Raw genomic sequence first — 26133 nt, 5'->3', positions numbered from 1 at the left:
AGAGGTCTGTGTCCACAGAGAGCAGCTCATCAAGGGGAGATCAGTGGATACATCAGGACAGATGTGAGGTCTGCAGGCGGCAGCTGGGGAGTTGAATGTGGGGGTCATCCAGCTGCCACAATGTCGTGTTGGATGCCTCCTTCTCCAGTGATAAAAATTGCTTGGTCCATGGTTGTTCCCTACAGGGCCTCTTATACTGGAAGCTGGTGGAGCAGCTTGCCTCTCACATTGCCAGAGGGCTTTAAAGGGTATCTGATGTGAAGAACCTCAAATCAGGACATTTTTCTATTGGGCCAGCTGTCTCTTGTTAGTCACTGCCCCAAAGCCTCAGTGTCTCTAGTGATCGTGTCCTTCCTGTGCAAGTCTCCTTGGGGGTGAGCAGAGACCTACCAGGATGTATTGGATTCTCTCATTCTGTTTTGCTGCAGCAGTTCTGGGGGTTGGATTTGGCTTAGGTCAGTGCCTGCTAGTGCCCTGTGAGCCTGCATGGGACTCGTGTTGTGTCCTTGCCAAAGGCCCTTGCCCTGGCTGTTGGAACGTACTGGAACCACTGTGGTGGCACTGCCTCCTTCTGCTCCTCTGCCAGTGCCTGCTAACTGCATCTTACTTTGTACACAGACACAGGCTTTGGGGCAAAGGCTGTTCATTCACTTGGTGTTTGTACAGTGCAGGGTATCAGTATCTTGATACCTGGTTGAGCTCACCAAGCATAGCCGAAAGGAAAGTTGGTAGAGGTATGACCTATGGTCCAAGGAAGCCTTAGCATGACACAGAGCAGAGAAGATGGCCAGAGGGAAGGAGATGACAGCCTCAGAAGAAATAGCTTCTCATCCTATTCCATGTGAGCTGCTGTTATGAGCTGTTATATCTTCAGTTTAGTATCCATTAGCATTTCCTGGAACTTGTGTGTGGTTGTATGTGTCCCAAGAGCTGCACAGTTGTATCCTGCAAGAACCTTGTATTCTGTGATACTTGGAGGCAGTGAGTTCTGTTCTTTAATGCTGTGTTGCCCAAAAACCTTCTCTTTGGACCATGATTATATTTGTTGCTTTCCAGTGTCCATAGCAATTTCTTGGGTTTTGTATTAAGCGCGTGTAATGACAACCTGACTGACCTTGTACTGTCCATTTTTGTGTTCTCTACCTCTCGTTTGTCTCTTGGCACAGGACAGTCCAGATGTATAACCTTGTCACTCCTCCAGTATTCCCTGCCCCCAGCCTTTGTAATTCAAGATGATGACAGCTGATCTTTCAGTTGACAGGGGCTGCATCAAGGATTTAAGGAACAGTACCTTGTCACTCATGTATGCTCCCTGTCAAGCCCAGGCATACTTCTGCTTTGGGCAGAGCTGCCACATGAAACAGCCAGGCATGTTCTGAAGTGTTCCTGCTCTGTGTGCTCTGCAGAGTGGCTGGAGGTTGTCTCAATCTTAGGATGACCCCAGAGAATAAGTGTTCAGTAGTCCTGTGTGTTCCCACATTTAGTGCAAGTGCTGAACTGTGAGGACTGACCAGGGCTGTGGCATGATGTGTTAGTGACTTCTGGTGATGCCCTGCAGACAGGAAGGTGTTTCAGAGAGCAGACATGAGCAAAAGAGAGTGTGAATTAACAGAAATTCACTGCTATTAGAGAATGTGCCAAGCATCACCTGGGTTGGCTTCTTGCTGTCCCTGCTGCAGGATCCTAGCTTCAAATCTCTGTGCATTTTCCTTAGATAGGTAGCTTATAGGGGACCAGAGCTGTTCTGTCACTGCTGCAGGGCTGCATGTGGAGTTTCTGATGTGGCCAACTGCACTGACAGGGAAGTAGTGATTGACAGGGATGGTATTTGTGCTTTGGATGCAGCTATATTTCTCTTTTTCGTGGTTTTGAGAGGCAGTCATAGTCACAAACACTTCCTTCCTTTCCCTGCAGATGTGGTAAGGCTACCTCAGCAGGAAGCCCTCACTGGGAAATCATGCAGAGCACTTCAAAGACACAGTCTTGTCTTTGCCAGGGTCAGTGGGCAGCAGCAAAGCACATTGGAAGAGTGGAAAAGTGATGTTTTGACACTGTTTATGAGGCAGCTCTGTAGCTTGTCATGTGAATATAGTTACTGAGTACTTTTTGAGTTGCATGTGACTCATTGTAGTTATGTATTAAAGATAGAAAATGGACCAAATTCCTTGCCAGGAATTCTGGAAGCACTGGCAGAGCTCACCAAATGGGTTGTTAGAAAGGGCCCAAACTCTCCAAACTGGGGCCCAGAGCACCTGACTTAGCCTTTGTCTCAAACATACATCTACAAGCAACTTACAGCTGTACCAGGTGATCCACAGTCGATGGCTTGTGGCATTATAGCCCGACATGCTTTGACTAAGACTAATAAAAAAAAGTTAGTACTACTATGAAAATCTTTCTTCCTATTGAAGTGTAATTATTCTGGTATTAAATTCAACCAAATATTTAGTCAAGCACAAACAGGGGCAGACACCTTTGTCTGCCTCTCTACAGAGATGCAGATTCCAGCTGTGCTTCTCAGTGGACATACAGGATTCATGGAGCAGGAGGCTGGAACCTCTAAAATGTCTATGACAAGAATGCTATGCAGCAAATAGCAAAGGACTTCAGTAACAGCAGCAGTGCCAATAATGTCCAAAGAATTAATCAAGTGTACATGTGAAAGCATACTCAGCCCGTGTGCAGCATAACTGGGGCTATGGTATTAAATAATGATTTAACCAAAAGCTTGAACAAAAATTCTCATGATGATTCCTATCAGTGTTTAAATTACTAGCATGAAATATGCAATACATCCTCTTAGTACATTCAGAACAAACTTTGCTTGGGCATTTAAAAAACAAATGAACAAGACTGTCTGAATTTACCACTTCTTTTCTTTCTTCTTCTTCTTTTTTTTTTCCCCCCTGGCTTGGGGGGGGGGGGGGTGGGCAGGGGCAAAGAAGGTGCAATGAGGAACAAACCTCTTTTCTCTTTCTGCTTCTGTCTGCTCTCTTTGTCTTGCAAGTGTTCAAGGGTAAGACAGTCTCTTTTTATGGATTTTTAGAGCATCTCCTATAATGCATTCTTGAATAGTTAGTGATTCCTAATGAGAAACTCCCTGCACAAAACTCCTCACCTATTTTCTAGTTGATAGTTTCCTGAAAACAGCACGCAGACCAGCCTGGGGGCTCATGGATCTCCACATTACAGTCTGGCACCCATCCTTAGTGCCATATTGCTTCTGCATGCTGCAGCAGGAAAAGTTTTAGTGCTCAGGATTGCACACTGAAACACATCCTGCCAGGAGAGGTTGGGAGGGTGCTCTGGAGAAAGGAAAGAAATTTGTGAGAGTGGGTTTGAATTTTGTGGGAAAGCGAGAGCAAGGTGTTTCCATTTGGCAGGAGCTCTTCCATTTGGCAGAGACAGAGCTCTTGCTCCAGCTGGAGTGAAATGGTGGGAAAGAGCTGAGGGAGGACAGAGGATCAAGTGACCCCCTTCCTATATTCAAGCATGGATAAGGGATAAACGTGGGCAGTTAAATGACTGATAACAGCTGTCAGAAGGAACTCCAAGCTGAGGTGTGTGAGGTGACTGGGGAGAGGCAGCACTGAGATAATTGCCACGACGTGAAGGATGCCGAGGAGAATGCTTTTACGTGGATTAATGTTTCCATCCTTTGGAAGCTAGGGAAATGTGGTAACTACAACAAGTCAGGAAGGGTTTGGACCAACAGCCACAAACTCAATCAGACAGAGGAGCAATTACAGATGATTCCTTAGAAGGACAGTTAAACAGTCCTATAGGGTGACCACGCTTGTGCTTGTTGTGTGACAAGCAAAAGAGGTCACTCAATGACTGTTCAATGATAGGGTGCATCAGAGTGGTCTGAGCTTAGGATTCTGAGACGGAAGATCAAGACACCTTTGTCAGAATTATGCAATAAGCACATGAGAAACTGGGGTGAGAAATCGCTGCTGGAGTGCTGCCAAAGAGCAGCCACTGGGTCTGTTCTCTCTGTTGCCTGCATCCTTTCAAAAGGCTGTTTCTTTGCAGCAGCCTTCAGCTTGCGCTGGGTTTAGAGAGGATGCAGAGAAAAGAGTGATGGACAGAAGGAGGGCAAAACCCCACGATAGCTGCACTTCTGAGCTCCACTGTGTCCTGTTCCCATGGATATCTGGCCACTGTGCCATCACTGGACTAGGCTACTGTGATTGTTGCATTCAGTTGCAGTTGATCCTGCCAGAGAAGTGATGTGGCTGGCTGTCAGCCACCTGGGGCTTTGCTAGCTGCTGGGAGGTGTGCTGCTCTCTTTTACCTGCAAGCTGGAGCTCAGCAGCAGGAGAAAGGACCTTGCTACCTGCAGAGTCTCAGAGCTCAAGGGCTGCTTTGTATCCTTTCCCCATGATGGGGTGGGGTGAACAGGAGTGGAATATGGGCATCTGGATGTGAGGGATGTTGGGTAGGAGCAGAATCCACTGCTGCAGGGATTTGCTTCTGGGAGAAAGCACTGGGGGATGCTGGTGCTATTCTGCACTGCTGCTCTGCAGGCTCTTAAATTATTCAGGTAATAACAGCATCTGTATGTGCTTGGTGAGCCCACTGTGCTGAAATGAGGTGAGCAGTATCTGAAACCTTGCAGCATTCAGAAATCTGTTTCAGGGTCAAGTTCTTTGAGGCTGTGCCCTGTTCTCCCTGCCTGGCACCTCGGCCAGGACAACTGCCCCAGGAGGGCACTGGCTGAATGCAGGGATGAGCCCTGCCTGCAGCAAGTCTTGCAGGAGGGTGAGAGAAAGGACAGTGCCTTCGTAGAAGTCCTGCACGTGACAGCCTGGTGGGCTTAGTCTGTCCACCATAGGAAGCCACCTGCAGTGTGGTGAAGCTGAGGTACAGCAAGCTAGATCTGAGCTCAAAGGAAAGCAGATTTACAGAGTGCTAAAATTAGAAGTTTAGTCTGAATTATGCTAATTTGTTTTAATTGTCTAAGTGTGTCAAGGTTCTTCCGAAATGTAACCTCTGTGGTGGTCTGGAAAGATGCAGCATTGCCAGTGGTAAGATGGAAGGATGGATCAAGGATGGTAGAGGTTTCTGGGTCCTCTGGCCTACTTGCATCCTTCTTGCAGTCCTCACCTCCAGCTCTCAAAATACCATGAGGTATGTTCTGAAAGCTCTAGCTCTGGATTGAATAGACCAGCTTTGTTAAAACTTTCCATGAGTAGAGGGCAGCTTCCTAAGTGAAGGGAAGTTCCTGACACCATCTCTCTCTAAGGGCACTTCTCAGCATGACAGAACTATCTGAAAAATCACTTTGTTTTTTTTTTCCACAAAATGATTATGTCATGTTTTGAGCCTCAACTCTGCAAGCAGCAGCAAAAATTCAAGCTCCCTTCCTATTTGCAAACCAGATTTTGCTGACTGGGTGAAACTTTAAGCCAGAGCCATACATCTCTGTGTAGGGGCTGCAAGCGTGGGGGACTTTGTTAAATCTATGGCTTCAAAATGTTGCATCTTCAGTGAAAAATCTACAGCAGAGACAAAGCAGCAGGTATTCACTGAGTGTCTTGGGAGGCGGAAGGAGAGAATGCAGCAGCAGGAGAGCATTAAGAAAACAGACGAGGTTTCTATATTTACACAGAGATGAGGAAGGAAAGAGAGCGTGCGCACGCGGGTTTGTGCCTGTGTGGCCAGGCCCCGGGAAGATTCCTGTTCAAGAGGAAAGTTACTCCAGCAAGATAGCAAGCAGAACTGAAGGCTATGGTCTGTCGCTACACTGTGGTGACAGGACTTTGCAGGCCTTTTGCATGTGCCTATGTTGGAACTTTTATTAAACGGGAAATGCAGAGAACAGCACACTGAAACCCTTTGCAGAATATTATATTCCTTTGCAGAATATAAACCATGTTTGATTTTAAACCAGTGTAATAGTGTTTGCAAAGGAATAATAAACATTGTCACTTTCTTACAGTGTCATTTCTCCAGCAAACTAAGGTGTCCAGATACTCTGCAGGAAATGCAGTGTGTTGAGTCCATTCATGATGCCATGCTTGGAATGAGGAGCATTGTGTCTTTCCCAGGGCTTGCTGATTACAGCACCAATGAATAAGATAAATACTATGAGAATGTGCTGTTTGGTGGGTGTGACACACAGGTGTGGGTGAGTGAAGCACATTCAGCTTTAACAATATACTTGTCTGTGTACCAAGCTCTTTGTTCCATTGATCTGGATATGGAGGGGAAGAGTAAAAGGTCTTTCCTTGGTCTGCCTGGAAATTGGCTGTATTTTGCTGATGACTGAAGTGTTAGCTTTTATTGTGTGCTATAACCATACATATACATCTTGTAGGTTCTCACACTGCTGTTTGAATCAATGAAATTATACTGTAAATGCTTTCCATGGCCTTGGTTATAATTGTGTCCTTAAATAAGATGCTAAACTTCAATAATCCAGCATTCTTGACTTGTAAATCTCTGTGTGGAATTTCTCTTACTTTTGAGTGATTTTTTTATTTATTTCCCCTCTTTACTTCCCTTGTGGTGAATGAAAGTACTCAGACTGACAGTGGGAACAGGGAGTGGACTACAGGGAGGTGGTGGTGTGCTAGAGAGTATAAGAAAGATAAATCTTTCTGAATTCTGATGTTAGAGTTGCCTTTACTGCAGTGGGGAGTGTTATAGTTCTTCCCATCTTTAATGCTGAAGGAGAAGTTGCATCTGTGGGACACTGGTTTTGGCATGTTGGGGGGGGGGGGGAGGAATGTTCAGTGCAGTTCAGGAGATGCCTGCATGGGATCAGTATTTGTCCTGAAGACTTTTATTTTCTATGCTTTTTCATTGTTCAGCTCTTTTCCTGGCAGAATCATCTTAGCTCACAGTGACAGTAGGTTTGGTCCAAGCAAGAATTGCTCAGTGGAGCATGGCATGGCAGCTCTCTTTACACGCAGCTTGGACATGCCCCTGCAGTGCTGCATAGCAATGTGCTCCTGTTAAAGAGCAGCATGATGGTCAGCAGGCTGACCCCCTTTCTGTGAAGACTGAGAAAAAATGCTTCCAGTCAGCCTGCAGTCAAATGGTTGTGGAGCTGAGACTGCAGTAAGAGGAGCTGCAGTATCACAGGGCAAAAGTATAAAATAGCTGTTGCCCACCAGTACTGTATCAGCAAAACTGCTTTTGAAAACTTGTGAACTCATCCCTGCCAGTGGTGAGATGTGCTTCTCAGACCTGCCAGGGAAGTCCTCCAAGGCCAGCAGCAGCTCAATAAGGCATAGCAAAAATAACCTCTCCATTCAAAATGTGAGGCACTGGCATTTGCTGTCTCCTGACATTTCACAGGGATCAGCAGCACTTGCCTAAATGGCCTCTCAGCACGTTGTGTGGCACCACCATCATTTTCAGCACAGGGTCAATGAGGTCCATTTATTCTGCCTTTCCTCTTTTGGCAGACAATATGGGTAAATTGCAGATATTTGGGAGGAGGAGATGACATCTTCCACTAGTTCACTTTGCTTTAAAGTCATGCCTTAGAGCTAAGAAAGCTGTGAAGACACTTGGAGCAGCTGGTTGAGAGGCTCTGCTCACAGCTGCAACTTCCTCATGAAACTGGGAGGTAAGGTTCATCACTGAGAAGGGGCATTGCATATTGAGAGCTTTAGTCTGAGCAGACTTTTTCTCTACAGAGGTGGTGTGGTTTTTGTCTGTTCTGTTAGGAATAAATGCAGTGTTCTCTCTGGAGAAAGTGCACCATAGTAAAATATGAACCTGTAGTTTGCTCTTGACAGTAAAAACCTATTGTAAAACACTGAGGGGAAAAAAAAAAAGAAAGATCAGAGGAGGAAGAGGCTTCAGAGTTTTCTTTACTGTTTTTTTGGAGATTTCTGGGGGAAAAAAATGAGCACCACAAATGAAGCACATTACATGATTTTTGTCCTCTTTCTGGAGCTGCAGCTGCTGCAGTTAGCTCCCCACCCTCAAGCTGTTTGCTGTTTATTGCCAAGCTTTGCCAGCAGTTTGCTGGGGTAATATTAGGCTTTTTTTTAATGACAAAAAGTGCCTAGAAAATAGAGATATATAATCTCTGCATTTACATTAAAAGAGGTATATGACATGCCAGTGATCTGGTTGGGAGGTGCCAAAGAAACAACAAAGAATCAAAGGAATCTCTTTAAGTGCCCAACCCTGAAAACAAGGACCTAATTTTGGCTATGTTTTTAAAGACCAGGGTGGATAAACACGCATGCAAACACGTTTGGAGGATGTTATGCCTCTGAAGAGGCACTAAGGGTTGCAATAAAATAGGAGGACAGAGTAAAATGCTGGAGGCTTCCAGCAGGTCTGTGTTCCAAGCCGTGGTCAGCAGATAACAGAGCAAAGCAGCTGTAATAGAACTGGTACTGTCACATGTCTGCCACAGTGGGCATCCTGGCCAAAATGGTTTCTCAGCCTCTGCCTGCTGGCAAGTGAAAATGGATTATCTTTTCTGTTGAAAAGAACTTGAAGAAGTCAAAAGAGGAAAGAATAGGTTTTCTTTACTGTTTAATTCCATTCACAGACAAGCACAGCCTTAGTAGTCTATGTAAAGCAGATACTTAGGCTCCCTCAAGAAGTTAAGAGGAAGAAATATGAAGTTTTAGGTTGAATTGCTTTTTTGAGCCTGATATCCAGCATCTTCTATAGTTGCTGTCAAAGATGCTCTGATACTTTTCACAATGAAGTGTTTGTATGCATGGATTGACTCTTTTGCTCAGCAAAAATCTTTCTTAGGTAATTGCATTCTGCTTCTTTCAAACCACTTTCCTAGAGCTCCCTGTAGCATTTCTGTGGTCTGCTGAAGGCTGCCTCCTCTTACTTGGTGTATGGGATCACTAGTTCAGCAAGAGGGCAAAAGAATGCAAGGAAACTTTGCAGCTGTGGAGTAGGCTGAACCTTAAAATGAAAGTGGTGGGAATGACAGCGTGCAGGACACATGTTCTCTGTGTAGAAGAGAACTCCTACTCTCTGAAGTAGGAAACTGCTTCACGTTTCTGTGTTTCATATTGTAAAGCAAATTCCGTCAGAAGTCTGGCATAAAAATCTCTCACGGGTTTCAAATCTTTCTCTCTGCCCCTGCACTTCAGAGCTTCTCGGCTTGTACTGAACCACCCTGACCTGGTGGCTCAGTGAGGTCGATGGATGCAGGGTCAGTGTCAAGCATTTCCTGGCACCGACAGCCAGGAAAAAGCCACCGACTGGTTTTTTACAAATCCTCAGGGAATCGTAGCACCAAATTCTACACGAGTGTTAATTTTGTGAAGTAAGCAATTGTGCAGTCATAAGCTCGGAGGTGTCCTTGCCATGCAGGGATCTCTGTGCTGCAGGAGAGGGGATCCAGCCCCTCCTGTGCTTGGCACAACCTGGGTGTCGTGTGGAATTACTTCCTTCTCTCTGCTGTGATGCAATGGAAGATGGGGAGTGTGTTGTGCTGCATCTTACTTGGCTCTGATGGCTGTTCTGGCTGTCCATCCTTTCCCAGATTCCCTATTGATGGCCCTGGGGCCAGCACTCATGGGGCTTAGCTCCCAGCACTGATAAAGTGGAGTACCAGCATCCTGGTTTTATCATTAGGGGGAAGGGGATTTTTTTTATTTTTTTTATTATTAGTAACTCAATTTATGCTGTGAAACGGCGTTTGTCAGATGTTAAATATTAAACTCCCTTAAGAGGGTGAGCTGGGGCACAGAAGCAGCAGCGTGCTGGTGGTGATGGGCTGTGGCAGGAGATGAAGTGGAGCTGGACAGCATTAACACTTTCTCCCTTGAGGGCCTTCTATCTTCAGGGCAGCCAGGTGCTCTTCCACACAGCTCCCCAGCTTCCAAATGGCATTTTTCACACATTAAACATTTTGCACGCTTTGAGCAGATCTGAACATCAAAGGCTGGTGGAGCCTGGCTCTGGCGTTACCGTGGCAACAGCAGCTGAGAGGATTGGGATGTTTGTGGGATGGGATTTTGCTGCTGGGTGTGTTGGGCAGAGTGGGGCTGCTCTTGTCACACCTGTGCCATTGTGGGCATCATGCTGCGTGAGGGATGCTCCGGCCCAACCCAGGAGTGCTGTGGTGCAGAGCTCCGTGTCTGAATTGCTCACCTCAGCTCCCACCAGTCTGGGAGAGGAGGAGGGAGTCCTTGCCATGCTATGCCACATATGGAAGTAGGTCAGCTGAATTATACCCTTAGATATTCTTGTTTCTCTCTGCTGCCTCTCAGGGGAGCTAAGCACCGAGCTCTGCTTCAAGCGTTGACTCTGTAGGAGCCCAAAACTGCTTCTGTGGGCCTGCCCCTGGGATGTTGGGTTCAGGTGCCTCTTCTAGTCTCCTGCAGCTCCAGATATGCCGGATACGGTGGATTTCCAGGAGTGAACATAAAGCCAACCTTTAAACACTGAGAAAATATAATATTGGTCTGTCTGATACTGTAGTGTGCTACAGCAGCACAGTCAAGGGGTTTCTGTTGATCCTCATGGTGAGTCTGTCAAGATGTGTGTCCTGGGCAAAATGCCCCACTGTGTGTGCTGTGAAATGGCCCCTGGGAATTTATTGCTGTTCTGTGACCATTACTCATGTGGGTGACTCTAGCATCTCTGGCCAATGTCTCAGGGGACAGGCACATTGTGACTTACTCACATTGTGCCATACACATAGCAGATGTCCTTCAGGGTGGTGTGTGTGTGCAGATGGGCACTTGAGACACTGGGGTGCTTTGATGAAGGAAAGCAGGTATAATTCTGAGCACCCTGCCTATTCCTTGTGCTGCCACAGCAATAGACGACCATCAGACTTATCTCACTGCTGTTGGCCACTGCATGCTAAAGCAGAAAATATTTTGTCAAACTGCCTGAACGTGACAGAGAGCAAGATCATTTGGGTGCAGGCTGTGGTATTTAGGTACAGTGCAGACCTCAGAGATTGGGTGGCTGTGAATAAAGGTACACTGAAAGTGTGAGGCAAGATCTGAGTTCTTGCTCTCTGGCTTGATTCTCAGGAGCAGAGCAGATTTCTTTCCAAGAGGAGCAGAGTGCAGCCTGCCAGGTGGGGACTGTGCATTCATCTTTTCTCACAGGAGGTCAGTCTCTGCTGCCTCCAGGCATGCACTGCAGCCAAGTGATGGAAATATCTTGGTCTTGAGATTCCCAAACAGGCGTAACATTTGGGCATCTGTCAATTATCTGTAGACTTGCAGTTACAGCAGGACCAGTGGATCCAACAGGATCAATAGCTGGGGTGGGATTAACTGCAGCCTGAGAAGAGTCTTGTTACATCTTTCAGATTGGTGCCTGTCTGAATGAAAGCTGAAATCTGCACCATGAGCAGTAATTAAGAAGTGATTTGCCCTTGGCCCATGTTGTGGGCTTAATGCCAAATTCTGGGTTCCCAGAACTGGAAATTTTCAGATTCGGGCTGAGTTAGGTAATGCTTTTTGCTCTCAGAACTGCCTGGTCTCTAAGAGGGGTGAGTAAACAGTGAGTTCTAATCCTATGGGTGAGGTGTGTTCTGGTCCACCGGATAAGACAGCTGGATGCAGAGGTTGCTGAACAATTTTATTTGTGCAGATATCTTCTTTACAGCCAGGATAGCACAGTACTGAGCTGTAGCATAAACAATGGGACGTGAATGTTCCTTTCGTTTGGGAGATTTGCAACTCTTTCATGTCTTCACTCTGAGAATTTGACTTCCTGAGTTTTTATGCTTGAATAAGTATAAATAAGATAAATCAGTGTGATGACATTTTCAGTTCTGTTGCCTGGCTTGTTCAAATGATGAGTAAAAAGAACACTTGATAAATCGTGGTAAGATGCCAGAGTGGCACATGCTATGAAGCTGTCTGTCTGCTCAGTATGTGTTCAGGGAGGAGCAAAAGGCTGCTGAAACATCTTGGTTTGGGGCTCAGACTGCTTCCTCTCCAAGAAATAAATTGTGGTTGTGCTGGTACATGGCAGCTGTTTCTTGGAGTAAGAGAGCAGTCTGCTTCGTCTACAAAGTCATGCCTTTGGAGGCAACAGTGCACAGTTCAAGAAACACAACCTTAAGAAGATCTATTCAATTTGTATTTCTGAATTTCCTTTGGGAATCTCATAGATTAAATAGTTCTGAACTGATAAATGACCACTAAATGGTTTCTTAGATCAGGGCTATGACAGAAAGAGATTTCTTATTTCTAATAGCTGCTGAGCTTTGCAAACCAGTCCACTGGGTTTCTTTTCATTTGTTCTGTGCTTCTGCATGCCAGTTTTTAGACTGATTTGGAGAGAAGTACCTTAAATTGGCTTTTCTGTCCTCCTCCCAACAACAAAGGAGACGGAGAGGTAGCTAGAGACCAAGGGCTGGAATATTTGTGTACAGCAAATCTTTGTCCCCCTCCCACCATATCACATTGCACAGCTCTTCATCGGAAAAGTGAAGAGCAGATTTGGTGTGGACCCCTCATGCTTCCTCTGTTGCTCATGGCTGATGATTCCAGCACTCTGGAAGCTGGGCACCAGCAGCACCTATGGACTTCCTGTGAAGTCAGGGATCACTATGGCAGAAGCCACAAACACCACAGGAAAGCAAAGCCTCAGCTCTGTGATATTCTGAGGGCTGCCTGCTCTGAGCTGCAGCATCTATCTCAGCTCTGCAGAGCATCCTTATCCATTTATTTATGCCTGCATCACTGCTGCTCTCTCCCAACAGGAAGAAGTGGCCTGACAGTGCCACTGTTTTTCTGTGTACCTGCTGTTATCCATGGCTGGGCAGCAGTAGCAGAATTGCTAAACATTTAAATTATTCAGCTTCTGTTGTTGACTCAGCTTTAAAACTACATTGATGTTTCTTGAGATAATAGCTTGCTGACTGGAACCTGGGAGCCTGGCTGGTCCTGGGAGCCTCAGCAGGTGACAGGAGCACAGGGAGTGTTTTCCTCTCTAAGGACAAATGGTATATGCTGGAGTAAGGTGAACGCGTGTGTATCCATATCCTTGTACCAGGAGGGTACTGCAAGTGCTCAGGGGGGAGCAGCTCCCTTCAGTGGCTGCAGCCCTGGACTCCCCCTGGCATCATTTCTCAACTGGCTGTTCAGGAGGGGCTGTGCTTCCTTTCCCAGGCAAAGGCCCATACATCTTCCTTGAAATATTAAAGCCCATTTTTATGTTATTTATTCTTCTCCAAGGTGAGGTGTTTAAGGTTCTCTGCTGTACACATTACACTCCTCATCCCCTTAAATGAAAGGAAGAACAGCTGAGGACAGGCTGGTAGCAGGCAGCAAGTGCCTGGTTCTGGGCAGTCACTTCTCTGGTTACATGGTGGATACCAAAACCGAGGAAGGAGCCTTGCATTCCTTCACAGCTACATCATCACACAGCTGAAGAGTTTCTCCAAAGGTCAGAGGCAGAACTTTGTATCCCGAAAAAAAAAAAAAAGGCTCTTTGTAGCTGAGGAACTAATTCTCTTCAGAGACCTCTCCCCTCTAGATCTCTAACAGAGCTTCTCTTCACCCCTGACTCTGTCTGCAGTTGCTACTGGAATTCAACCTTTTCATCTCAGGTGTGAACCCAGAATGCAACGGCACTGAGGCACCAGGGATGCTGAGCCTTGTCCCAGGAGCTGCCTCAGGACAGCAGAGGGAGAAATTGGCTTTCATGTGGGTATGATAAGTATTACAGCAGCCAGAGAACAAAACTTAAGAGAATACTGAAAGCCTGGCTTGTGAAAAATCCCTAAAGCCCACAGAGGTTCCCAGAGGTTGTTATTTGATATTATTCACGGTAATTCTTGGTCACTCTTTCTCAACATGAATTTGTTCTTTTTTAGACAATATTCCTGGTTTTTTGTAGTGCAAATAATGTCGCTTTGCAGAGCACCACTTCGACTCTGTGTTAGCTTTTGTGATTGCAACATGACACTGAGTCCACCTTAAGTTGTTTCTGAAGCCTTTATGGTGATGATCACATGCTCAGATGACACTAAGGAGAAGACACAGAATAAAATCGTTGGGAATGAGCAATCCAGACAATCTTAGTTCAGCATCTGGAAACAGGTAAGTGTTAAGGAACTGCCCGAGACGTTTGTTTTTTGTTTTTTGGTTTTTTTTGAGGCATTTTCATGAAAATGGAAAGACCTTTTGGAATTAAAAATGGTTCATTTATTTGAGTTGTATTTGTTATTTTTCAAGCTCTCACAGGCTCTGATTTCTCAGACAGGGTTGTGCCCATAAAGTTGGTTTCTCCAGAACTGCCAGGATGTTCCTGTTAGATATAACAGGCAAGATAACAGTGACAAACTGCTAGTAAAGCAAGTTGCTCTGAGGTATGAGTTTTCAGCACAATACATGCAACTCACCTGTCTACAGTTAGGTGTAACTTTTGGAGATGCCTCAGGTGAGGTGGTAATGAGTGAATGAGGCCTATTAGAGGCACCAATGGGAAATGTTCAGGAAATCACAATTAACAAGGGACAGCAATTAACGGAGCAAAGAGACAAGTTTTCTTACAGATGGAGCCTGCACCAGCTTCACAAACAGCCTGGGAAAGAAATGGTTTTAGTACATACTCAAGGCAAAGTGTTCTGTTCTCCCCCATCTTCAAGGAAGGTGGAAAACAGACAGGCACCTCCCATATCACAGGATCCCCTTCAGTCATGCTCCCGAAATCACCTTTACTTTTAGAGCTATAGGTATGTGACTCAGAGTAATATTAATGCTGCGAACTCCATACAGCTGCCTCAGGATCCATGGGTCTGCTGCAGCCTGTGACCTGCCAACCCATGTGGATGTCACCAATGACCGAGGATACCTCAGTGACCTGAGCTCTGAGCTGTGGAGAAGTTGTTGAAAGCTCTTTGCAGGCAAAACTCCAGGTCTTAGTGGGAAAGCAGAGACTTTGTGGCTTGGCCAAACTTGCCAGGACCATACCTAAAGGTAATATTTCTCTGTCAAAGGAGCTCTGACCTGCAGACATGTTGTATTTAGGTGCTTTTCTCATTCCTCACCGTGGTAGAAAGGTTCTGCCTCAGTGGTGGGGACCTGGGGCAATTCCAGTTTATTGTGCCTGCCATAGCACTGTGTGGTCATCATTCCAGACTCCACAGTCACCACAGCTGCTTCCTATCCTGCACACAGTCACAGGCCTTCCTTCCTTCCCTGCACCCTGCTGCGGCTGTGGGCGAAGGGCGTGCGTAAGGCAGTCCTGTGCCAGAGGCAAAGGTGAGCCCCGTGTTCCCTCCAGCATTGTGCAGGCTTACCTGTCCCCTCTCCCTCTCTGTGGAGGGCATGAGGCATCTCTGGATTACCAGAAATCTGTAGGACTGAGCCAGTCTGAGACTGGCTAAAAGGTTTGCTGCCGTGGGGATTGTCCCATCCTTGAGTTTCCCTGCTCTGGGTTTGTGAAAGTCACCAGTGCCAGAGGCTGCACAAAGCAAAGCCAACCTGACTCTCAGAATGGGAGAGATGAGGGAGGCAGTCTCACAGGCACTGTAATGCTGCTTTTCCCTGAGGTGTGCCAGGAGGCAAGCCCAGCTGGAATGTAGGGCACAGGTTAGGCTTTGTCAAGTGTATACACTCTCCTGGTGGATACCAGATCTGGAGAAAGTTTGCACAATGCTGAGGGAGAAACTTGGAATTGGTTCATGATTTCTGGCTGGTGATGGCCTTTGTCAGAGTGTGGACCTGTGTTTGAGTTCTTGACGTGCAGCTACGGAGTGAAGCAGGACCTGAGGCACTGACAGACTCTTGCTCTGTAGGTTCAGAGCAGTGGCACTTTCTAGAGCAAACACTTTTTAGAGTGTGCCAGCAGCTGCAGTGCCCATCCTTTTGGCAGCAAACTTTTGAGCTCTACCTGAAGGTGGAGTCTCTTTTTTCAAATATCAGAGGGAATCTAGACTGCCAATGAAGTGCTGAATGACTCTGGACAAAGGGAAGGTGTTTTTCCTAGACTGACATAAGGACTCTGCTTTGCTCTAATGCTAAAGTTGGTCTTTTCTCAGTATAAAAATCTCAATTACTATGTAATGCAAAGCATTTTGCCATCCTAACATGTTCTGTTGATCTACTTTTCCTGCCTCTTGGCTAATACAAGCTTTTCTGGTGGTGGGCTGGGCTGTTTTGTAGGAATTCCCTTGAGAGATACAGCTGGCAAAGCTGCAAATGTCACAAGCTCTATTTATCCATACACTGCCCAGGCCTTCCCAGGTGTGATCACCTCATGGCTGTGCATTCACCGGTTTGGCCCCAGTGCCTGGCTGGAAGCACTTTGGCCTTCTTGACCCTGTAAGTGGCAAAGGGGGCCAAGTGAATATTAGCTAGAAATAGAAACCGAGCTGTGTGGCTCCCCTGCAGTGCCCCAAGTCCTTTGCCCCAGTTTAGCATCTGGAGCCAGGATGGGATAGGCAAGGCAGGAGCAAGAGGGCTGACTCCTGGCAGGCAGGTGATCACTGCTCTGCAGGGTCAGCCCAAGCTGGAGCACAAGGAAAGGGTGGGACGGGAGCGGTCTCCAGGAGCTCTGTTCCTCTGGACAATTGGTGTGACTCCCTTGCGTGTCTTTCAGAGAGGGCATGCACCAACCACTGTGGACCCCTTGCCTTCTTGCTGCAAGCAAGGATCTCCTGAAGGGATGCTGGAGCAGGAGTCTGCTGTGCAGGTAGAAGGGGGGAAGGGGCGCGTTCATTGTATTGCAGCGGGCTCTGGGCCCTACACAGAGCCTTAGACCTCATTTGCTACTTCAGTTCCATCTCGGTGTCCTCCATTTGGGACTGTGCCCAGCCAAGGTCTGCAGGGACCTGTGAAAAACCAGAGGTCTTCTGCTCACCGTCCCGAGCCCAGCCTGCTTTGTGTGGCACAGACCAAGAGACAGTGTGATTCTGGCCACAGAGCTGTTTCATTTTGCTTTATATTGCTGAAGTTTCATCTTCCCTTGCACTATTTGAAGAGCTCGTGCACATGGGCTCCTCCCTGTTTACAGCTCACAGACATGTTTATGAAGTATGGCTCAAGCATGACATTCACTAAACACTGTCCCCAGCCTGGCAACTCTCCCCAGTCTCCTGACGTGGGACAACCCATAATCTTCAGAATCCAGACAGGAGATTCCTTGTTGTGCTGGCTTGCAGTCAGGTGCGTAGTGGTGATAGGGTGCAGTCCAGCTGCTGATAAACCTCTTCCAGCCTGCTCATGCTTAGTCTGGCTGCAGCATTCAGCATAAGTGGGTTGATCAGAGCTGCAGACCCTGGCTGTCCGGGGTAAGCTGACCTTCTCCTGCAGTGATGACATGCATGCATTACCTGAGGGTGAGTACTTGGGCATGGTCAGGGGTTCTTTGGGCAGCAAAAGAGGAATCAGGTCAGCTGGTTTACATGATGGAGTCCAGGTATATTCTGGCTGGTAATATGAACTTCAGTCCAAAGACAACACCTCTTCTCCCCAAACAGTTGCTGCTAAATGGACCTCAGACTGGCAGGAAGGGTTTGCTGCCCTTCTTGGGTCACTGGTAACTTGCCTAAGGTCATCCTTGGAGCCAGTGACAGTGCCTGGCAGTGAAACCAGGTCCCTTGGTGCTGCATTTGCCTTGTCCTTCTCAGCACCGCTTTACTGGGAGAAGGGAGGTGCCCCAGGTGTTGTTTTTTTGCAGTATTGTGATGCTGAATGTCGATTCCTGTGTTGTCACCTTCCTTGTTTTGCCCCTGCAGAGCCCTGGGCTAGGTGCACAGGATGATATTTCCCCCTGAGCACAGCGCTGCGCTGGCTCTGCTCGCATGTCCTCTCCAGGGATCTGCTGGCAGAGATATATTGCCAGGCCTGTGCTTCTGGTGCTTTTCTGTCAATGCTTTCTTCCCTGCATGGCTTCCAGAGGCTGCACCCAAGTGCTGGCTAGGCAAGCCTGGCTTAAGGCTCAAGACAGAAAATCCATGGTAGCCACAGCACAAAGACTGTACTGTGGCACCACCCAGCATGCAGGTCCCAGCAGAAAGCCCCCTTCCAAATGCTTCTGTTCATGCAGGCAGGCAGAGCAGGTGTGGAGTAGTCCTGCTGGAGGAGGGGTAGGGAATGAGTCAGAACAGATTGCAGAAATCAGGAGTAGTTTATAAAACATTGCTAGGAAAGAAAAGGAAGCTTCACAGGGCACCAGGACAGACCCTGATGATATGATCTGGACTCCAGCACCTCACCTGAGCATGAGGGTGCTGACAGAGCCCAGGGCAGGTTGAGGCTGGCCCAGAAGCTGTGTCTTAGTCCCAAGCTGACATCAGGCAGACTCAGAGCATGTCTCTGACTCCCCCCTTGCACTGGCAGCATGCTAAAGCCCTCTCAGCTCCCCAGTGTTTATTGCACAGACCTGCCTGAAGCGTGTCATGGTCCAAAAAAGGAAGTGCATCAGGAAAGTAGGAGATAGAAAGCAGTTGCTGTGCTGCTGCATCTCTCAGCAGCTGTAAATGTTGTTATTAGAAGAGGTGTAGTGCCTGAGCAAAGAGCTTTCATGTATTGTCTTCAGTCACAGTCTATATATTTTTTGATGAGGTAAAAATAGCTTTTCTTTTTCAGGATATGCAGAGAGCAGAGGCTTCTGCTAACATCAAAGGAGAGTGACAGCTTTCCCCTGGGTGTGCGTGGCCTCAGCTGGCAGGAGCAGTAGCTGTGTTAATTCTTGCCTCACTTTGGTTCTGTGTGAAAGAAAAGATGTTCTGGTCTTCTTCTCATGTTCAGGTCTCTGGATCAGCCCCTGTTTCACTCTCTACTGCTGCTGGACCCAGAACTGTACTTCAAAGGGAAAGTGATAATTTGCAAATGACAGAACAAGGTCTTGAACACGTTACTTAGAAAATCCATTAGGCAGCAGGCAGGCACTGCAGGCTTTCACAGAGCTGTGGGCTGTAGCCCTCCAGAGGATCCTTATCAGAAAGATCAGTCTGCTGGGTAGGGGCAGCTCCTTGCTGCCTTGCTCTGTGCAGATTAAGCTGTTTGTGATATCTACCCTCCTCACAGCTCTGAACCTGTTCCAGCTGGAGCAGCCAGCAAAGGGGACCCAGGAGCAAGGAAGGAAGGAGCCAAATGGCAATGCAGGTGTCATCTGTATCTGAAAATGCTCAGCAGGGACTCAGTTAACCTTGACTATGACCTGTACCAGCAGTGAAAGTCCAGAACTACCTCTCCTGTTAAAGGCGCACAAAAGTGGGCTTTCCAAAAGCTCATTACTCATGATTACATAATGGTGGAGGATTGTGCATGGTGGAGAGGCCTCTCTGATGCTGGCACCAGAAAGCTTGCCCTCTCTTCCTTCAGTGCTGGAAAAATGCTAATTGTCAGGTTGCTTCCCTTCCCACAAACCTGCCAGGGGCCCTCCTTCTTCTGCTTTGGGATTTCTCCTTTGCCAGTTGTGCTGAGTTCTTCCCTAGCTCTGTCCTTTGCATGGGAACATGAACAGATCTTTCACTTCCTGCATGCTCTGATTCACCTGCTGCAAGATGGTTGAGCTCTCCCTTGCATCCTGCTTTGGGGATCTCTGCTGGGTGTATCAGCATCAGCCTCTGTGGTACGTACTTTGGGGCTGTTGTGAAATCTGCACTAAGCAGAAAGGAGCATGGACAAAGGGTTTACTCAGGCTGGTGCATGAAATGAGAACAAACTCACCTGGCAGATGCCTTTCAGGGATGACTTCTTGTGCCTTGACTCTCATCAGTCCTATTAAGATCTGCAGACCTGTGCTAAACCATGTAGGCAGGCGAGGATGAGGATGATGGGAGAATAGAACTTTGGCATATGGATTTATCTGTCTTGAATCATGAGGATGGGGTGAGGATGATGAAAAAATAGAATCTAAGCATTTGGATTTATCCTTTCATCAGATGAATTTTCCCAGTGCTTTTGCTTTTTTTTTCTTCTGGGTTTGCATTATCTGCCTGTGTTCTGTTGGCTGACTGCCTGAGGCTTTGCTACCATGGCCTCTCTGGAGATGTTATATTCTCCTGAATGCTGCCTTCTATTCAGAAGGCAGAAACCTGCCAGTAGGTTTTGTTTCTTCTGCAGGGCCCACTGAGAGTATCCAGTTTCTGTTAATACAGATAGGAGAGAAAGTTCCTGTAAGACAGTATGGCTTCTGTTTCTGAGCATTTTGAATTGCATCTCCTAATCTTTCCTGATTATCCTATGGGGGCCCTAGGTGTTATCCCTAACTGCTCTTAATCTTAGCAGCTCTTTTAATGTGTTTTGAGGACTGATAAATTCTTCTCATCTGATGAGAAAGGATTGAGGTTATCACCTGCAGAACTGTGCACTTGATATCTGTAAGGTGGAGAGGTCCAAATGAGCATTGGCTCCAGAGACATTCCTAGGTTGGACAGTTACTTTGAAGTAAACCACTTCACTGATGTGAGGTTTTGGTGTTTCTGCTGGAAATAATGCCTCAAAGGTGAGGATCAAGCCCACTGTTGGACACAAGCCCACATGAGCAAGGAAATGTCCAAGCAAATGGCAAGGTCTGTTGCCCTTGCCAAAGGTTTATCACGTGTCCCCAGCTGGCAACGCTGACTTTAGGTTCCAAGACACTGGCACTAGTAGCTGGAAGTAACTGGATGACCTCTGAGATGAGACCTCTGAGATCTGGATGACCTTCCACAGCATCTAGACAGGATGCCCACAGCAACACATGGCTTGGTGCCAGGATTTGGGTTTGCATCTCACTGCCAGTCCTGGGGTTCTTTGGCTGTTGGGGTGACTCTGTGCTGCCCAGCCTTCGGGTGTTTCCTTGCTGGACCTCCTGTCTGCTGCTCCATGAGTCTGTGTCAGCTTGGCTGAAGAGACAAGTGGGCAGACAGGGGAAAGAGGACAATGCAGCAGGATGCCTGTGTGCCAGGCTAGAATAGTGTGGTGAGTTGCTTCTTGACTGCGTGTCCCAGAAAGCACTGTGAGATCAGCACAAGTCCCTGAACTCATTTCTACTTGGAAACCATCTACTTACAGCATTTAGCAGCTCATACGGAGTGGGCTCCTGCCAAATGTGGCTACCTTTAACAGGAGGAGGCAATGCTGAGACCCTCCCTATTGCTATCAGCCATGAGCAGCAGCAGGAGCTGGTGGGAGCTCCTCCCTGGGTGTGGGTAAGAGCAGGAACTGCCAGAAGAGATTAGGGCAAGACACTGACTGTGGCCAGAGACACAGTGGGCTTACAGACCTCTGACTGCAGCCCTTGAAATCCAGCCTGAGCCTCTGGTTTGACTTCCCCTTTGCTTATTGCCTTGGCCATGGCTGCAATGCAATGGGCTCATGTGGTTCGTGTGGCATTAATGCTTTGAGGACAGGAGGAGACCTGAGTAAAGGAACAGAAGAAGCCTTTCCTCAGGGCCAGGAGAGGGTGTCACGAGAAAAAATTGACTTTGAAACCAGGACAGAGGGAAAGGGAAAAATTGAGATTGTCAGCAGACAAGGGGAGATTTTTCCTGAAGGAAAAGAAAGGGAAGGAGAGTAGAAACACAGTCTAATGTGCAGTGCTAAGTTTTTGACTTTAGAAGGTCTTGGAACACTTAACAATGTCCAGATCTGAGGCTTCTCTCTTGCAGAATTGCTGGCAGCAGCCTCCTGACACTTTACAGCTTGGTTGTCTGCAAGTCTGTAGAGCATGATGCCTGTGTATAGGATTTAGCAGCCACCTAAGAGTGCAAGAGGTACACAACAGCAAGTAAGGCAGCTTATTTTCTCCCCAGGAATATCTCCTTCCTGGAAAATTGCTAGGAAGGCAAAGGAGAATGGAAAGAAACTCTGCAAACTCCAAATAAAGCAAAATCAGCAGAGGCAGCTTCTGCATGTGGAAGCAGTTGCTCTGTGTTCTGGGGCACACAGCAAGTGACTGTGTGTGCATGGGGCACGGCTGCGCTGCGCTCTGTGCTTGTTACTGGGTGGGGACCACTGTGCAATGTGTGTCTGTAGCTGGGTGAGCTGGGATGGTGCTGGCTGGGATATGTGTGTGTATCTTCTCCATGTGCGCATCTGCTCGTGTTCACGGGGTCTCTGCATTTCTTGCTGTCAGTGCTTCCTTTTGCTGAAATTCGGGAGATGGCAGTGACCCAGCCCATGCTTCCATTTCCTGGAGAGAGAATTTCCCTGAGCAAAAGGCAGGCAGTCCCATCTTGCAGCCTGACATCAGAAGGGCAATATGGCTGTGGATCTGCTTTTACTGTTTGAACCAAGCTATTCCATCTTCCCTGGTGCAATGTGTGCTTGGATCGCTGGTGTCTGATGCCCTGCATCTCTCTGTGCGTCTCTGGAAGGCACATGCTGGGCATGGGGAGCAAAAGGGCAGCACCTCTGACACACTCCAGCCTTGGCATGTTTTCCAAGGCCTGGGCCCCAACATCCAGAGGGTCAGGATGGGATGGTACCCCAGCCCCTCTCCTCTGTGGCAGGAGTTACCTGTGAGTTGCCAGGCTCCTGGGCATATCTGTGGGGCTGCTTTTCCTCTGCTGTTCCTGAGGTGGTACCTGCAGCTCTGACCCCCTCCCTGCACTTGGCAGCAGTCATTTGCTTTCTGGAGGTGGCTTGGTATTAAATATCCTGTCTGACACAATAATGGAGAGAAAATGAACAAATTCCATTAGCAGTTGGCAATCCCTGCAGGGTCTGCATTGGAGAGAGGATGGAGCCTGTATTTTTAGATTGAATGCAATGTAACTTACTGGCTCTCTCAAAGCTGGGGAGTAGATAACCAAGGAGGCAGAGAGGGGACACCAGGCTCAGGTTTCAGCCGAAGTGCCGGACTATGGCAGCACGAAAGGGCAGGTCCGGTCCAGACGTGGCTGTGAGTATTCAACACATTTCTCCTTCACACCCACAGAGACCTCTGCTTTGCTTTTCTGCTTGCTTTCTGCTTGTAGTCTCTGCTGCTGGGTGTGCTGGAACTTTGGGAGCCCCTTTGCTGCAGGACCATGTAGAGTTTTACCATTTAATTTTCAGAGTTCCATGTGTGTCCCATGGATGACAGAGCGTGGCTGAGCTGTGCTTTGATTTTCCAAGGGTTTGCTGCCTTGTCATTGATCCTCACCTGAGAAGCAGAGGCTTCTAGCAGTATCTGGAGTTGGAAAACCTCTTTGTATTCAGCCTGTTTCTTGAAGCTGTCAGCGTTTCCTCACTGGACCCCAGACAGCACGCAGCTCAGAGCGTGAATGTGCACTCCTAAGCACAACTCTGGTGTCGCCTTCTGCCTCTTGCAGTGGATCCTTCTGCGTGAGCAGAGCACTCGGGTGCTGTGTCTCCTCTGTGTTCACAGCCTTCCAAAGCCACAGCTCCGCTGTGAATCTGGGGGCTCTTCCCTGATAGCTGGGGCTCTCCTCTGAGCTGGAAGCAAGCAGAGCCAGCTGGCACAGGAGGTCATGCCATCAGCACGCGTTCCCCCTGCACGCGGAGCCTGCGCACCGTGATGGGGCACGGTGCTGCTTCCCTCCAGCACCTGTCCTTCTGACCCCCTGGCTGCCCCACGGGCCATGGCACCCTGCCACTGTGGGGCTAGCCTGGTCTGAGCTCTGTGCCTGTCTGTGGGCCTTACCTCTACAGCAGAGGATAGGGCATGGCTGCCTTTCTCTGTGGTAGGAGTGTCAGGCAGAAAGGATGAGCTGGGAGAGGCAGATGGAGAAGACCAGAAGGCATCTGAGTTGTGCTGCTCTGAAGGCCCAATTCAAATGTCTGAGACTGCAAAGAGAAGAGAAGAGCCCTGAACCTGTGTGGTGCATCATCCTCCCTAATATGCCTCCAGTGCTTTTGTCTCCGGCTGTGTTGCTTCCAGCTCCTGTCCAGGAGCTTCCTAATCCTGGGTGCTCCTCTGCAACCAGGCTGTGGGCAATACAGGATGACTTGGGGTGGCAGAACAGAAGCTCTCCTAGCACAGGAAGTCCCTTGGTCAGTCCTGATCTGAGTGGTACAAGAGGGGCTTTGTTTTTCTCTTGGAGCTGAAGACAGAGGATTGTGTCCTGCACCCATGCCATGAATGTCTTGTGGCTGCAGAGAGCCCTTTGGGCTGGCCTGAGCAGGCACATACCAGCTCCAGTTACCAGTCCAAGTTCCCAGACTCACAGATCCATATCACTGCATTTCCACCCTGTTTTCCAGCTTCTAGTGATCCATGCCATTATCTCCATTTGCTGCCTCACACTGCTAGGTAGTGTTGCTAGAAGTATTGCTGTGCCTTGCTTGGGCTGGCTGTGGTATAGCAGGGAGGCACTGTCAAAAAAGAGAGTTGTGACTTTCCCAGCTGTGAGGTGCTCAGCTGGGGCCATGGTCCCTGGTGCCGCTACCCGAGCTCACCACTGTTGCTATCTAGTGGCTTCTGGAGGAGGGTAGGGGTGGGCTCACCACAGCTCCATCAGTGTAGTTCTTCAGCCCAGGCACGGAGGGGTTTCCTGGGCCAAGGGAGGCTGTCATGGTGGCAGGAGATCCCTCCCTGCTGTCCCCATAGTGTGATGGGATGAGCTGCAGAACTTCTGCCCCATTACCTGGATGCTCTTCACTCTAAATCCAGGTCCCAGCCCTTCTTCTTCCTGTCTGATTTGGGACTCCTCAGTCTGTCCCAGCAGCTCCCACTGGGACGTGCCTGGCCTCTGGCTTTTCTGCCTGGTCTGTGTAGTTACATTCTTTGCAGCTGAGAGAAGAGTTGACCTGGTGCTGGTGGTTGGAGAGAACACAGGGGCTCTGAGTTTCATGTTTGTTTTTTTTTTTTTTTTGTCCCCAAGGCCGATGCTGCAACCAGTTTCTTGAGAGCTGCGAGATCTGGAAATCTGGACAAAGCCTTGGATCACCTCAGGAATGGGGTAGATATTAACACCTGTAACCAGGTAGGTGAAACACACAGGGCTTCTGGCACTATCTCTAGTTCATGTGAAAATGTGGTGGACCAGAGGGCAGACCTGGAGCAGTTGTCTTTGGGGCCAGGAGGGCAGCAATACCTATAAAGATCTGGGGAGCCTAGATGTACTGGCTGGAGCATAGCAAAGAACATTAGCAGGTAAGCAGAGAGGGTTCCTTTAGTGTGACAAGCAAATGGGACAATTGGAAGCACAGCTGCTTCTAAGAGGGCAGAGAAGGTAGCTGTGAAGGGTAGCACAGTGGCTAGAACATCACAGGAATGGCTCTTGAGGGTTATTGCCCTTTCCTGCAGTGCTGCACTGCTGAGGCTTTTGTATTCTTAGAAGCTGCAGTTTATCACAAGCAGTGAATGTTTGCAAAATGCCAGTTGTGGTGGTTTGGGAGGTGTTGGGCAGGAGGAGCCCTGCTCATCCTGCACAGAAACACGTTTGTACAGGAGCAAAGAGCAGCAGGCACTGAGGAATTGTTTGCACATCATCATCAGAACATTTTGTATCTGTGTATCTGCCAAATGCAAATGGCTGAGCCTGAACTGGGGCAGATGCTGTAGGGACAGATTCAGGGGGCTTAGGCTGAGCAGGGGGAGCAGACAGGCTGTGCTGTCACTGCTTTCTGGAGCAGTGGTGTTGCTGGGGAGGCTGACTCAGCAGGTAACACAAAGGCACACTCATCTGTTTCAGCATCAAGTCCCCAAACCAAGTGAAGTTCAGCCCTAGTGATAAGTGTGCTGCAGCAGCCAGGGCAGTTACTGGGGACAGCTTCCCACAGGGCAAGCAGAGTGCACCGTGAATATTCACTCATTTCCAATAGCAAGCCTAAAAGTAGAGGGAGGATTTCTACATCCACTGGTCCTGTAATGCTCTAGCCCAGAGGGGTATGGGGTTCTGGAGAGGGCTGTGTAAAGAATTACAACAGGGTTACTCATCCACAAGCTAAAGATGATGGCTTTGAACTTCTTCCTCACCAAAAGAGATGGTCTGTCATCAGGTATCTCCACCGACTGGCTTCAAGTCCTGTTTCCAGCCAGATTTCTGGTGCTGGTGAGGGCATTTAACACTTTGATGGAAAGACAGTGGCCACAGCAATATGAGGCTCTTCTCTCGGTGATGTCTTTGCACTGGTTCCTGCCTGAGGTTAGATGGCACTTTGGGGTTTCCTTCTGAGGAATATCAGACCTGTGGGAAAGGTCCAACCTCACATGTCCTGTATAGAATAAAGAGGGATATATGTGGTCAGACCTATCCCACAGGCCCTGTATTCTTACTCAAGTTCAGAGACCTTGACATGCCATCTGATCTTCATCCCGCCGCTTTCACCT

General features: G+C 48.1%; 1 protein-coding gene across 1 annotated transcript in view; it reads left to right on the top strand.

The window, feature by feature from the left end:
* The window catches only part of ANK1 (ankyrin 1), a 54902-nt gene that overhangs the window by 1307 nt on the left and 27462 nt on the right, over positions 1-26133 (top strand). The window contains exon 2 of the mRNA XM_062510723.1: positions 24683-24784. Within this exon, the coding sequence (XP_062366707.1) occupies positions 24683-24784 (102 nt within the window). The remainder of the gene's footprint in view (positions 1-24682; positions 24785-26133) is intronic.

The sequence above is a fragment of the Cinclus cinclus genome, chromosome 29, assembly GCF_963662255.1.
Source record: "Cinclus cinclus chromosome 29, bCinCin1.1, whole genome shotgun sequence".
Classification (NCBI taxonomy): Eukaryota; Metazoa; Chordata; class Aves; order Passeriformes; family Cinclidae; genus Cinclus; species Cinclus cinclus.
This window is presented reverse-complemented; position numbering and strand designations above follow the sequence as displayed.